Genomic DNA, 13,768 nt, shown 5'->3' on the forward strand with positions numbered 1-13,768 from the left:
AGAGAGAGAGAGGGGGGTTTGAAAGAGAGAGAGAGGGGTTTGAGAGAAAGAAGGGGATAAATAGACAGCCATTTGAATTAGGTAAGATGGGAGAGCCAGCAAGATCCAGCCACAACACTGTAGCATCATTAACAAGCGGTCACAACAGTTCACAGGTGAGACTGCACAGAAATGGATTAAGGCCAACAAGATGACCAACAGCTTCACCAAAGGTACAGCTTCTGTGGACTAGTTTAAAGTGGGAATAGTAGGGAGTTGAAGAGTTTAGGAAAGGAATTCCAGGACTAAGGAACTGAAGGCAAGGCTGTGCCGGGCAGGGCTGAGAGTCGCAGAGGGGATCAGTAAACTCCTGCAACACACAATGTGATGGTTCTCACCTTTAGATTCCTGATCCACATGGGAAACTCGCACAAATCCATTCTGACAGCCGAAAGCAGTCAGGCGCCTGGTGGAGTCTGGAATGTTGACAACATCGAGCCAGAGGACACTGTAACGATCAGATCCAGTGCTTAACAACCAAGGCACCAGTGACTACACATCAAACACTCTCTGTGAAATCCAGTACGCAATGTGCGGGAGTTAACGTAAGAATCTGATTCTCAACACTTCTCAACAAAGGCTCGAGATAATTCTGAACATTTTCAGAAATAGCCTTCCAGCACAGAGGACCTGATGGGAGCTGTAGCTTATCACGTTAGGAGATCACTTTAGTATGGACATAAAGGCAGCACAGGGAACATCAGGGGTGGGGGGGGGGCGTGGGGGGCACAGTGTCGCAACTAGTAGAGCTGCTGCCTCATAGCTCCAGTGACCCGGGTTTGATTCTGACCTCTGGTGCTGTCCGTGTTTGCACGTTCCCCCTGTGACCGCGTGGGTTTCCCTCGGGTGCTCCAGTTTCCTCCCACATCCCAAAGGTGTGCAGGTTGGTGTGTTAATTGGCTGCTGTAAATTGCTCCGAATGTGTGAGTGGTAGAACTAATGGGAATGTGGGGAGAATGGTTTAAGATCTCTTTATTAGTCACATGTAAATCGAAACACACAGTGAAACGCATCTTCTGCATAGAGTGTTCTGGGGGCAGCCCGCAAGTCTCGCCACGCTTCTGGCGCCAACATAGCATGACCACAACTTCCTTATCCGTACGTCTTTGGAACATGGGAGGAAACCGGAGCACCCGGAGGAAACCCACGCAGACACGGGGAGAACGTACAAACTCCTTACAGACAGCGGCCGGAATTGCACCTGGGTCGCTGGTGCTGTAAAGCGTTACACTAACTGCTACACCACCAGAATGGGATCGTTCTGTGAGCTGGCATAGACTCGATGGGTCAAACAGCCTCCTTCTATGTTGTATGAAAATAAAACATAGCTCCTATTTCCAGTGTCTTTGCACATCCTAGGTACAGTAATCCCAGACATTAAGAATTTTGCATCTTTCATGATCTCAGGACACCTCGAAGTACTTTACATCCAACTAATTACTTGTCAAGATCAACCAGTGTTGTATGGGAAGTGTGGCAGCCAATTTTCACACAGCAAGCTCCCACAAACAGAAACATTGAGCCAACAACATGCTCTTTAGTGACATTGATAGAGGGATAGACAATCAACCAGGACCCCAGGGGAAAACCCTCCGGCTCTTCTGTGGTGGATGTAAAAGATCCCATTGCCACTATTTCAGAGTGGGCGGACAGCAGAAAGACAGCACCTCTGACTGGGCACCATTCCCTCGGCAATGCGCTGGAGTGTCAGCCTCGGCTCTTGTGCTCACATCTCTGGAGCAAGGACACCCATAAATCTGTATAACAGTCCCGACGTGACACAGGGTTAAATGGTGAATTCTTACTGGCTGGGTAAGTTTGTCAACTCTGGGAAAAAGAATTCTACTGGCTGCTCTTCAAACTGGTGCAGTGTTTCATTCTGTGAAAGAAGGAGAAAGAAACGCTTATTTGGATTATTGATGGACACTCTCACTTGTGCTGCAGGGACTTATAGAACACAGAAGAGTACAGCACAGGAACAGGCCCAACACGATGCCAAATTGAATTAAATCTCTTCTGCCTGCACATGATCCACATCCCTCCATCCCTGCATATTCATGTGTCTATCTAACAGCCTCTTAAACACCACTGTTGTATCACCTTCCACCACCACCCCTGGCAGCCCATTCCAGGCACCCACCACTCTGTGTAAAGAAAAACTTGCCCCGCACATCTCCTTTAAATTTCCCCCCTCTCACCTTAAATGCACGTCCTCTCGTATTTGACATCTCAACCCTGGGAAAATGATTCTGACTGAATACCCTGTCTATACCTCTCATAATTTAAGAAGCTTCTATCAGACGTGGAGCCAGGAGGAGGCTGCTTACTTCTTTGTACAGGTGCATCTGGTGGTCATGGCCACTGAGCAGGAACACCGTCTCGTACTGTCTCCTCTCTTGAACCCTTCATCATGGAGAAACCACAAGGTGAGATCAGTCGCACTTGGCCGTGCATTAATGAGGTTCAGCAATATTATCATCTTAAAATCACATTTGGATCCTCTCTCCTGAAAAACAGGGTGTGGATGAAATTGGAGCTTTCAACATCGGAGATTTGAATGTTTTAAGAGGAGCTAAGGAGGTGTAGCTAGAATGTGACGACTTGTAATCCAAAAGCCTGAGGTTAACAATCCCTCCCCATTCCCAGGACGTGGGCATCGCTGGCAAGGCTGGTACTTATTACCGTCCCCAGCTACCTTGAGAAGGCGGTGGTGAGTTGCCACCTTAAACCCCTGCAGTGTATGTTTTGTGCTGGAGACACAACAGACTGCAGATGCTGGAATCTAGAGCAACAAACAATCTGTCGGAGGAACTCAGCGGGTCGAGCAGCATCTGTTGAGGGGGTGGGGGGGGGGTGGAAGGAGGGGAAGGAATGGTCCTGATGCAGGGTTTCGACCTGAAACATCAACAATTCCTTTCCTCCCGCAGATGCTGCTCGACCCGCTGAGTTCCTCCAGCAGATTGGTTGTTGCTACGTTTTGTGGTGGTCTAACACAGTTGAGTGGTTTGCCAGACCACTTCAGGGGCTGCTTAACTTTCATCCACACAGCTGTCGGACTGAGAGATCCTTAAAATTATTTTCTTCCCTCACCCCTCCAAGTGATTTAAGGAGTTATTGGGAGATAGTGGGATTAATTTGGGATTGACATAGGGCTGAATGAAGTGAATAGACTAGTGGTTTTTATTTGGGTTAGGGAAGAGGGGAGAGAGTGGGAGATTGTGAAATTAGTTTGGGATTGACACAGGACTACAGAGAGAAAGCATAGGAATACTTCTGGATTGATTTAGGATTATGGGGAGAGGGTGGGGCAGTTGGATTAGCTAAGGATTCATGTGGGGTTATGGGGGTGGGAAGAATTAGGGATTCATCCAAAAGGGAGAGAGAAGGTGGTCGGATTAGTCTGGGATTCATTCAAGTTTATGGGGAGAGAGTGGGAAAGTGGGATTAGTTTCGGATTCATACAGGATCACGGGGAGAGATCAGGGTGCTGGGATTGAGACTGATGTAGCATTGTGGGAAGGGAGCAGGGTAGAAGGATTATTCGTGGATGGTAAGGCCTTGGCAAGAGAGAGAGTGTGGATTACTTGGGTTAAAGTTTGGGGGCACTTCTTCACCTGAGGGGACATGATTGAGGTGGGAAGAATGTCTCACAAATAAGCAACATGAAATCAGTCAGAGAAAGTCACTCACTCCACGTGGCAAAGCTGGAATGGTGTGAACTGCAGCTCCAGGTTCAGGCAGCTTTCTGCAAACACAACAACATGGGTCAATGTTGGATTTGACACTGTCCACTGAAGGCGAGGCCTGTCAGCACAGAACGAACCTGCGGTTGAGTATTAAGGAACTGAAGGTTTTTATGTGAGGGAGCCGTCTCAACACTCAGCCCGAGAAAAAGAAGCTGGCCATCTCTTTCCCAACTATAAGACGCCATCTGCCATATCTCAGTGGGTAAGTTTTCTCCAATCAGTAAGTCACAGGGTTGAATCTTTGAAGCACAAAATCAGTTCCAACACTCCCAGTGCACCACTGAGGGGCTGCAGCACTGTCAGAGGTACTGCTGTTTGGGCGAGATGTTTAACCAAAGCTCTGTTGGACCAAGGTATTGGGAACAAGTGAAGCAATCTTGAATGAGTTCAACCAATTATGACAAAATAACCCTTTTCTATCATTTACTCACGTGCTATAGAGTCCAAGTTATACTCCGATCCCGGCTCGTAGTCACAGTAAATGTTGAGAAATGGACTTGCCTTATCCCCAGAGTCCTGAGGACGAACACACCGCAATGTTAATTCATTGACATGAAGCCCAGCCCTTCACTCAGGCAGAACTCCAGTGTTTAAGATAAAATAAGACATTTATTTATTAGTCACATGTACATCGAAACACACAGTGAAATGCTTCTTTTAGCATTACTGAGAATGTGCTGGGGGCAGCCCGCAAGTGTCACCACTCTTCTGGCGCCAACATAGCATGCCCACACCTTCCTAACCAGTACGTCTTTGGAATGTGGGAGGAAACCGGAGGAGACCCACGCAGACACACGGGGAGAATGTACAAACTCCTTACAGACAGCGGCCGGAATTGAACCCGGGTCGCTGGCACTGTAATAGCGTTGTGCTAACCCTACACTACCGTGCCGACATTTCCAACATTGCAACAGCGGCTAAAATTCAAAAGAAGCAGAAATAAAATCAGAAAATGCTGCAAACACTCAGCAGGTCAGGCAGCGTGTGTGGAAAGAGAAACAGTGAACGTTTCAGGTCCGGGACCCTTTGACAAAATTGGAAAAGAGAGAAAAAGCAAGTTAGTTTTTAATAGGAGAGAAGGTGGGGAAGGGTTGGATAAAACAAAGGGAATATCTCTGATAGTGAGACCAAATGGGTTAATGAAGGGGGGCAGTTAGAAGTACATTATATGTTAATAGCAGGGTCTTGAGTGGTGGGAAGCCCAACTATACTAGGAGAAAAAGAGAAACTGAGCCAAAATGAGGATAGGTAGAAATGGGCAATTATGATAGAGACAGAAAGAAAGAGTGAGTTACCTAAAGTTGGAGGACTTGGCATTGAGCCCTGAAGGATGCAATGTGCCCAGATGGAAGATTAGGTGCCGTTCCTCAAGCTTACGTTGGGCCTCAGGAGGCCACACACAGACAGGTCAGAGTGGGAGCAGGATAAGGAATTACGGTGGCAAGTAACAGGGAGCTCACAGTCTCTCCTGTGGACTGAATGCAGATGTTCCACAAAACAATCACCCAATCTGTATCTGGTTTCTCCAATGTAGAGGAGGCCACGGTGTAAACACTGAACGCAGTGGACTAGCTTGAAATAAGTACAAGCGAGTCTCTGCTTCACTTGGAATGACTGCTCGAGTCCCTGGACAGTGGGAAGAGGAGGAAGGACATCTTCATTTTCACTGACTGTAAAACTCTGAAAAGAGATGGGAAAGGTGTTATAGAAATGCAAGGCTTTCTTTGTTTCCCCTCTGGAATCATTTGATTTAGGGATAAATGTTGCTTGGGAAGAGTCCCAATGCTCTTCTTGAACATAGTGAGGCCACACCTGGAGTACTGCGTGCAGTTCTGGTCTCCATACTTGAGGAAAGGTATACTGGCTTTGGAGACGGTGTAGAGGAGGTTCACCAGGTTGATTCCTGAGATGAGGGGGTTAGCCTATGAGGAGAGATTGAGTCGCCTGGGACTATACTCGCTGGAATTCAGAAGAATGAGAGGGGATCTTCTAGATACATACAAAATTATGAAAGGGACAGATAACATAGAGGCAGGAAAGTTGGTTCCACTGGTAGGTGAGACCAGAACTAGGGGACATAGCCTCAAGATTCGGGGGAGCAGATTTAGGATGGAGATGAGGAGGAACTGCTTTTCCCAGAGAGTAGTGAATCTGTGGAATTCTCTGCCCAGGCAAGCAGTAGAGGCTATGTCATTAAATATATTTAAGACACAGTTAGATAGATTTTTACATAGTAGAGGAATTAAGGGTTATGCGGAAAAGGCAGGAAGGTGGGGCGGAGCCTTATTGCATGGCAGAGAAGGCTCGACAGGCCAAATGGCCTACCCCTGCTCCTAATTCTTATGTTCTTATGTAATGGCCTTGGGATCTTAAGTCGCCATCGAAGATGACAGATGGGGCCAGGGTAGCATCAGATACCCTCGACACTGCGGCACTCTCCCGACACTTCATGGAGGCTGGCTGAGAAAGATCACAAATGAAGCAACAGCAAGGGAACTTCTAACTTTTTTCTAAATAAAGCCTTGCATTTCTAATGACCCTTTAACCAGTCCAAGTGACCTCACCTTAATAAAGGTTATTCCCACGACTAGACCTCTTTTTGGGGGTGATTTGTTGAAAGCATCAATGGACACGATCTCTGCATCAACTGTAAGGAGGTGAGGAAGCAGAAAGAAGACATTCTCAGATAAGCACCGTGAAGCTCCCACTCACTTGCCAGCCCCTTCACTCTCCAGGTTACTAATTAGGCTGCATCTCACGCACTTACTCCTTGAACCTCCAGACTCTGTGACATCCCCCGGACCTGCTCTCAGCCACAGTCCAGCGGGGTACTTGGTCACCTTTGGCTCAGAAGGCTGTGGGTTCAAGTCCCACTCCAGAGACTGGAGCACAAAAATCCAGGCCGAGGCTCCCTGTGCAGAGAGGGTGCTGCACGGTTGGTCAAAGACAAACCAAGGATTCATGGGCCTCTTGGATGGATGCAAGGCTGGGCTGTCCTCCCTGATCCATGAACACTACCTCGTTATTCTTTTTTTTGCACTATTTACTTATCTTTGTAATTTATAGTAATTTTACACCCTTGCACTCTACTGTTGCCACTAAACAACAAATTTCACGTCATAATTCAGTGATAATAAATCTAATTCTGATATCAGGGGCTATAATTATCTCCCAAGCAGCAGCTAAAACACCTCCCCCACTTCTGACATCATTCCTGCCCTCATTCACCTATCACCCTCCTCACCTGGATCCACCTATCACCTGCCAGCTCTTGCTCCACCCCTTCCCTCCCCCTCTTTATACCGGCCATCTCCCCCTTTCCTTCCAGTCCAGATGCAGGGTCTCGACCCGAAACATCGACTGTCCATTTCCCTCCCTAGATGGTGCTTGACCTGCTGAGTTCCTCCAGCAGCTTTTGTGTTGCTCCAGCACCTAAAATAGATGATCTGGTCAACTGCAAACAGCATGGAAGTTGGCACTTTGTGCCACCGTCTAAACCGACCGTCAAGCACCATTTTATTTCCCCCAAACACCATTTACACTAATTCACTTTTATTTGCCCCCACATTACCATCAACCATAGAAAGGGCGCAGAAGAGATTTACAAGGATGTTGCCTGGATTGGGGAGTATGCTTTATGAAAACAGGTTGAGTGAACTCGGCCTTTTCTCCTTGGAGCGATGGAGGATGAGAGGTGACCTGATAGAGGTGTATAAGATGATGAGAGGCATTGATCATCAGAGGCTTTTCCCCAGGGCTGGAATGGTTGCCACAAGAGGACACAGGTTTAAGGTGCTGGGGAGTAGGTACAGAAGAGATGTCAGGGGTAAGTTTCTTACTTAGAGAGTGGTGAGTGCATGGAATGGGCTGCCAGCAACGGTGGTGGAGGCGGATACGATAGGGTCTTTTGAGACTTTTGGATAGGTAAATGGAGCTTAGAAAAATAGAGGGCTATGGGTAAGCCTAGTAATTACTAAGGTAGGGACATGTTCAGCATAACTCTGTGGGCCGAAGGGCCTGTATTGTGCTGTAGGTTTTCTACGTTTCTATGTTTCTAACTCCCCCCAGACTCTACCACTCACTTATAATTTACAGTGAACCAATTAACCTACCGACCCGTGTCGCAGACCCTTCTGCCCACTGAGTCCATGCTGACTATTAAGCACCCTCCTACACCAGTACAATGTTTTTTGTTCGCCCCACATTCTCACCTCTTTGGATGTGGGAAGAAATCAGAGGTCCTGGAGGAAACCCCCATGGTCAAGAGGAGAACATGCAAACTCCACACTGACAGTACTGGAAGTCAGAACTGTACCTGGGTCACTGGAGCTCCGAGGCACAGCTACAGCACTGTGCCACCCACTGCCTCACTGATGCTTGTGGGAACTGAATGTACACAAAATTGGTTTCCATGTCTTCTATAATGCAATGGAGACTACACTCCAAAACATACCCAAGCATTTCAGAATGTCCATAGATCATGGAAAGTGCAATAGAAATCAAATCTCTCTTCTCTTTTCACCTCTCTTTTTCTCAGATGGACCCAGAAAATCCCACAGCATTAGTCGAAGAGCCAGGAAGCTCTCCCAGGCAGACAGGAGCCACAAATCCAACCACAATATCAAAACCCGAAAGGGAGGAGAAACCCACCACTGTCTGCAAGATTAATGAGAGTAGGGAAAAAATGAACTTCGCTTAAATAACCAGCAGGAACAGTAACCATGGTTCAAATTAGTAAACATTACTTAGAATATTAAAGAATTCTTCATACAAAATATATTGACATGTGGAATAACTCCAGATATAGATGTGGAAACAAAATCCCTGGAACATTTAAGAAGCAATAAGATCTTACACTGGAAGATAAAATGGAGAATATTGGGAATGCTCAGCAAGTCAGACAGCATCTGTGGAGAGAAAAGTAGGATGTTTCGGGTGATGATCTTTCACTGGAAAAATGGGAGGCTGTTAGGGTTCCTTTGGATGGATTAAGATGGCACACACAATTGTAATTACAATAATAATAATCAATGTGCAGATTAGTGTTGATGTCTGTGGTAAACTATAGTAACTGGACACAAGCTACATGGGTCCAATGCAGATGGGAGTACAAAGTAGCTCGCAGACTGGGCATGAACCAGAGTGATCGTACTGGGGAGTTTGGATTCCATTGGCGAGAGAGGATAGGAACTCAATCCTGCAACTTAAATCCACTGCGGCAACACACAAAATCCTGGAGGAACTCAACAGGTCAGGAGGGAAATGGAGAGTCGACATTTCGAGTTGAGACCCTTCATCTGAGGATTTAAATCCACTGATAGGATTTGGAGAAAACGGGAATCTACTAATGAGACAGGGAGTTCAGTGATGAGACTGGGTGGGTAGGGTAGAAGAAAAATAAATTAATCATTAGGATTAGGAGGTCCTGGGAATCTGGTGATGGGGCTACAAGTGGAATCCTCTGGGAGTCCTATGATGGGATTGGGAATCCAGTGGGACAGGGGATTCTGGGGACAGGACCACAAGCGTAAACTATTAATGAGTTTGGGAATCTACTGGTGGGACTAGAAGTCTGATGGCAGGACCACAAGTGACTGGGAATCTACTGGTGGGACTAGGAATCCAATGGCAGGACAAGTAATTTGGACTCCACTGGTGGGACTAGAAATCTAGGGACAGGACCACAAGTGACTGGGAATCTACTGGTGGGACTGGGAATCCAATGGCAGGACCACAAGTGACTGGGAATCTACTGGTGGGACTAGGAATCTGGGGACAGGACCACAAGTGACTGGGAATCTACTGGTGGGACTGGGAATCTGGGGACAGGACCACAAGTGACTGGGAATCTACTGGTGGGACTAGGAATCTGGGGACAGGACCACAAGTGACTGGGAATCTACTGGTGGGACTAGGAATCTGGGGACAGGACCACAAGTGACTGGGAATCTACTGGTGGGACTAGGAATCCAATGGCAGGACCACAAGTGACTGGGAATCCATTGATTGGACTGGGAATCCACTGGTAAGCAGCCTTACTGGGTGGGCAGGGGGGTGCAGAGTGCGGCAGACCGGACCATTACCTGGGATGTAGGTGAACTGCACCTCCTTGGCCACAGGCCTGATTTTCTGTCGGAGGTTCTGGTACCTGAAGCAGATGACCTTCCCTTTAAGGGTGGCAGTCAGCAGGTCGCAACCCCCCTTCGGCTTAGGGAAGGCACTGAGACCGTAGATGTTGCTCTGCGAGGAGAGACGGCTGAAACTGTCCTCCACAAAGGGGCAAGAGCCACAGAGACTCCTCGGCGGCCCTTCCATTACGGGAGCATCTCACAGCTCGGGCACATCCGCAGCCTACTTACACTCGGGGGACCTCCACCGCAAGGGGAACGCCTTAACATGACGTTACCAAGGGCCGTTTGCCCCTAACAAAGATGGCCTCGTGTTGGTAGTCGTCGCCTTAAAATGAAGTAATGCTTGCCCCTATTAAAGATGGTGGCTTGTTTTTATTCAGCTTAACATTTACCTCTTAATATTAATAAATACATGCAAAAACATCAGATAAAATCCACATTAGACGATTTATCGAGAAATTCACTAGATTCCACCAGGAATCTAAAAAGTTTTTAAAAGTTTTTAAAGTTCTTAAAAGTTTTAAACTTTTAAGTTAAATAATGCTATTTTAAAGAACTCATTGAAAATTTCAGATTTTTAACAATTAGATTCCTTTTTCTAGATAGAATTAGTCTTTTTCTAACCATGGATCTAACAAATAATCAATTAAAACATTCTGTTTTTCTCTCCATAGAATGCTGCCTCACCTGGTGAATATTTCCAGTACTTGTTATCTTGCTCATTGTCAGCATTGGATGTTTTGAATTTTTCAGCTATCTTTGCTTATCAGTTGATCAAAGATCACGTTGTATTTCTAAAGAACCTCTCGTGCCATCTCAGGATATCCATAAACAGTTTACAGTCTCATTCTGCAATGTACGAAACAGGTTGCATCTGAAAGATGGCACTTCAGATAGAGCAGCACTCCCTCAATACTGCATTGGTGTGTCAACTATGTGTTAACCAGATCATAGAGCTGGTGATTTCTGTAAATGGTGCCAAATTAGTAAAACAAAAGCTTCCTGCAGTATTGGCAAAGCAAACCTAATATCCAACATTTAAAACCAATTATTTTCTCCCATTAATCTAAATCCAGCAGTTAAAGATTGCATTTATGTAGCTGTTTTGCACAACAAGCTGATAAAATGGAAATATATTGCCAATTTGTCTAATCTCTCCTCAATTTAGTCCTCAGAATCTACATATTATTTCAGTAAGGATAGGCTGTACTTTCTCCAAGATGGAAAGATGTAGATATTACAAGGTGTGGTGTCTAACCAAGGCTTTGTAAAGCTATACTCACAAAATGCTGGAGGAACTCAGCAGGTCAGGCAACACCTATGGAGGGAAATAAACTGTCGATGTTCATCAGGACTGGAAAGGAAGAGGGCAGAAGCCAGAATAAGGAGGTTGGGGAGGGGGAGGAGCGCAGGCTGGCAGGAGATAGGTGAGTCTGGGTGAGAGGGGGAAGGTACGTGGGTGGGGGAGGGGAGGGATGTAAGAAGCTGAGAGATGATGGGTAGAAGAGGCAAAGGGCTGAAGAAGGAGGAATCCGGTAGGAGAGGATAGTAGACCATAGAATAAAGGGAAGGATGTGGGGAATAGATGGGCAGGTCATGAGGGTGGGGGAGAGGGAAGGAAATGGGGTGAAGGGGCCTCAGGAATGAGGGAAAACAAAAGGGGGGGGGGAAGAGGGGAGAGGTTACCGGAAGTTAGAGAAATCAATGTTGAGGTCGTCAGGTGGAGACTACCAAGGCAGAATATGAGGTGTTGTTCCTCCAACCTGCACCTGACCTCAACGTGGCAGTAGAGGAGGCCGTGGACAGACATGTCAGTGTGGGAGTGGGACGTGGAATTGAAGTGAATTGTAAAGCTATAACTTCTACTGTATTCCAGTCTGTCAACTATAAGCACCAGATCCCATAAGTTTAACCATTTTCATTGTTAGTATCTGTCCATGATATTTTAATGATCTATACAAACAGAATTCTGTGTATTGTTTCTATAATTTCCAGCTTTTCATCATTTACAAAGTGGTAGAAAATTCATCCCCCCTCTGTTCATGCAAGCTGAATGTTAATACAGTTTGGATCTCAAATGCCAATAAACAAAATTAAACATTTACACCTGTTAGAAACATTAGCCACACCTGAGCGTTGCCAGGAAATATGCAAGAATTGGCATTTATACACCTAGTGTACTGGTGATTATTAAACTATTTAAATTGGATTACACAAAATCAAGCAATGTGCAAGTGGTAATAAATAATCATGCGAGCTTGCTCATGACTCTTCTCACACCACTAAAGGAAGGTTAATGAAGGAAAGGCGTGGGCATTGTCTACATGGACCTTAGCAAGGCCTTTGACAAAGTCCTGCATGGGAGGCTGGTCCAGAAGATTAAGTTGCTTGGCATTCAGGATGAAGTAGCCAATTGGATTCAACATTGGCGTAGTGGGAGAAGCCAGAGTAGTAGTAGATGGTTGTCGCTCTGACTGGAGGCCTGTGACTAGTGGTGTGCTGCAGGGATTAGTGCTAGGCCCATAATTATCATCTATATTCATGATTTAGTTGATAATGTGGTAAACTGCATCAGCAAATTTGCAGATGACACCAAGATTGGGGCCATAGTGGACAGCGAGGAAGGCTATCAAAGCTTGCAGCGTAATCTTGACCAGCTGAAAAAATGGGCTGAAAAATGGCAGATGGAATTTAATACAGACAAATGTGAGGTGTTGCACTTTGAGGACAAATCAGGGTAGGACTTACACAGTGAGTGGTTAGGCTCTGAGGTGTACAGTAGAACAGAAGGAGCTGGGAATACATGTCCATAATTCCTTGAAAGTGTCATCACAGGTAGATAGTGTTGTAAAGAGAGCTTTTGGCACATTGGCCTTCATAAATCAGGGCATTGAGTACAGGAGTTGGGATGTCATGTTGAAGTTGTGTAAGATGTTGGTGATGCCAAATTTAGAGGTTCATGTGGTTCTGGTCACCTACCTACAGAAAAGATATCAATAAGCTTGAAGGAGTGCACAGAAAATTTACAAGGACATTGCCAGGACTTGAGGACCTGAGTTACAGGGGTAGGTTGAAATAGGTTAGGACTTTATTCCCTGGAGCACAAGAGAATGAGGGGAGATCTTATATTTTGTAAAATTATGAGGGGTATAGATAGGGTGAATGCATGCAGGCTTTTTCCCCTCAGGTTGGGTGAGACTAGAGCTAGATTTCATAGGTTTCGGACAAAAGGTGAAATATTTAAGGGGAATCTGAGAGCATTTGAGAGAGGTTTGGATAGGTACATAGATGCGAGGGGTTTGGAGGAATATGGTCCAGGTGCAGGTAGATGGGAGTAGGCAGAAGATCAGGTTGGCATGGACTAGGAGGGCCAAAGGGCCTGTTTCTGTGCTGTAGTACCCTATAAAACTCAAGTTGCCACTAGATGACTATTCCAACACCCTTTTAGCTGGGTGGCAGAACATTGAATCACAAGTTTTGTCCTACCCTTCCAAGCCCCATTCACCTTTATGCTTTGACCTACATTGTTGCTTCCCCCCCTTTAGAAATGTTCATCCCAAGTTTTCCCAACAGCTCCAAGATCTGGAACTTCTCGAAGCCTTTCAACCTTCACATCTGATCATCCCCTCACCTGCCCTAGCCCTAAAATTTCGTCCCCAAACTTGTCTTTTTATCCTCCATCTACACCAGGACACTGATAAGCTGGCTGAGTGGACAGGAAGGAGACAGGTGAAATTTAACACATGCAAAGTGATATAGTGTGTAGGAGAGAGAGATTAAATGGCACAGTTCCCAAGGAGCAGAGGGATCTGGGTTTACATGTGCATGAAGTGGTAGGATATGTCAAGGAAG

The 13,768-nt window shown here is 46.1% G+C and overlaps 1 protein-coding gene across 1 annotated transcript in view; it reads right to left on the reverse strand.

The window, feature by feature from the left end:
* The window catches only part of kptn (kaptin (actin binding protein)), a 21,480-nt gene extending 11,342 nt beyond the window's left edge, over positions 1 to 10,138 (reverse strand). The window contains exons 1-7 of the mRNA XM_052044246.1: positions 9,869 to 10,138; positions 6,350 to 6,432; positions 4,217 to 4,301; positions 3,730 to 3,784; positions 2,367 to 2,442; positions 1,845 to 1,918; positions 378 to 487 (exon numbers count right to left, since the gene is read on the reverse strand). Of these exons, the coding sequence (XP_051900206.1) occupies positions 378 to 487; positions 1,845 to 1,918; positions 2,367 to 2,442; positions 3,730 to 3,784; positions 4,217 to 4,301; positions 6,350 to 6,432; positions 9,869 to 10,100 (715 nt within the window). The 5' untranslated portion in view covers positions 10,101 to 10,138. The remainder of the gene's footprint in view (positions 1 to 377; positions 488 to 1,844; positions 1,919 to 2,366; positions 2,443 to 3,729; positions 3,785 to 4,216; positions 4,302 to 6,349; positions 6,433 to 9,868) is intronic.
* Positions 10,139 to 13,768: the final 3,630 nt, after the last annotated feature.

The sequence above is a fragment of the Pristis pectinata genome, chromosome 35 (genome assembly GCF_009764475.1).
Source record: "Pristis pectinata isolate sPriPec2 chromosome 35, sPriPec2.1.pri, whole genome shotgun sequence".
Taxonomy (NCBI): Eukaryota; Metazoa; Chordata; class Chondrichthyes; order Rhinopristiformes; family Pristidae; genus Pristis; species Pristis pectinata.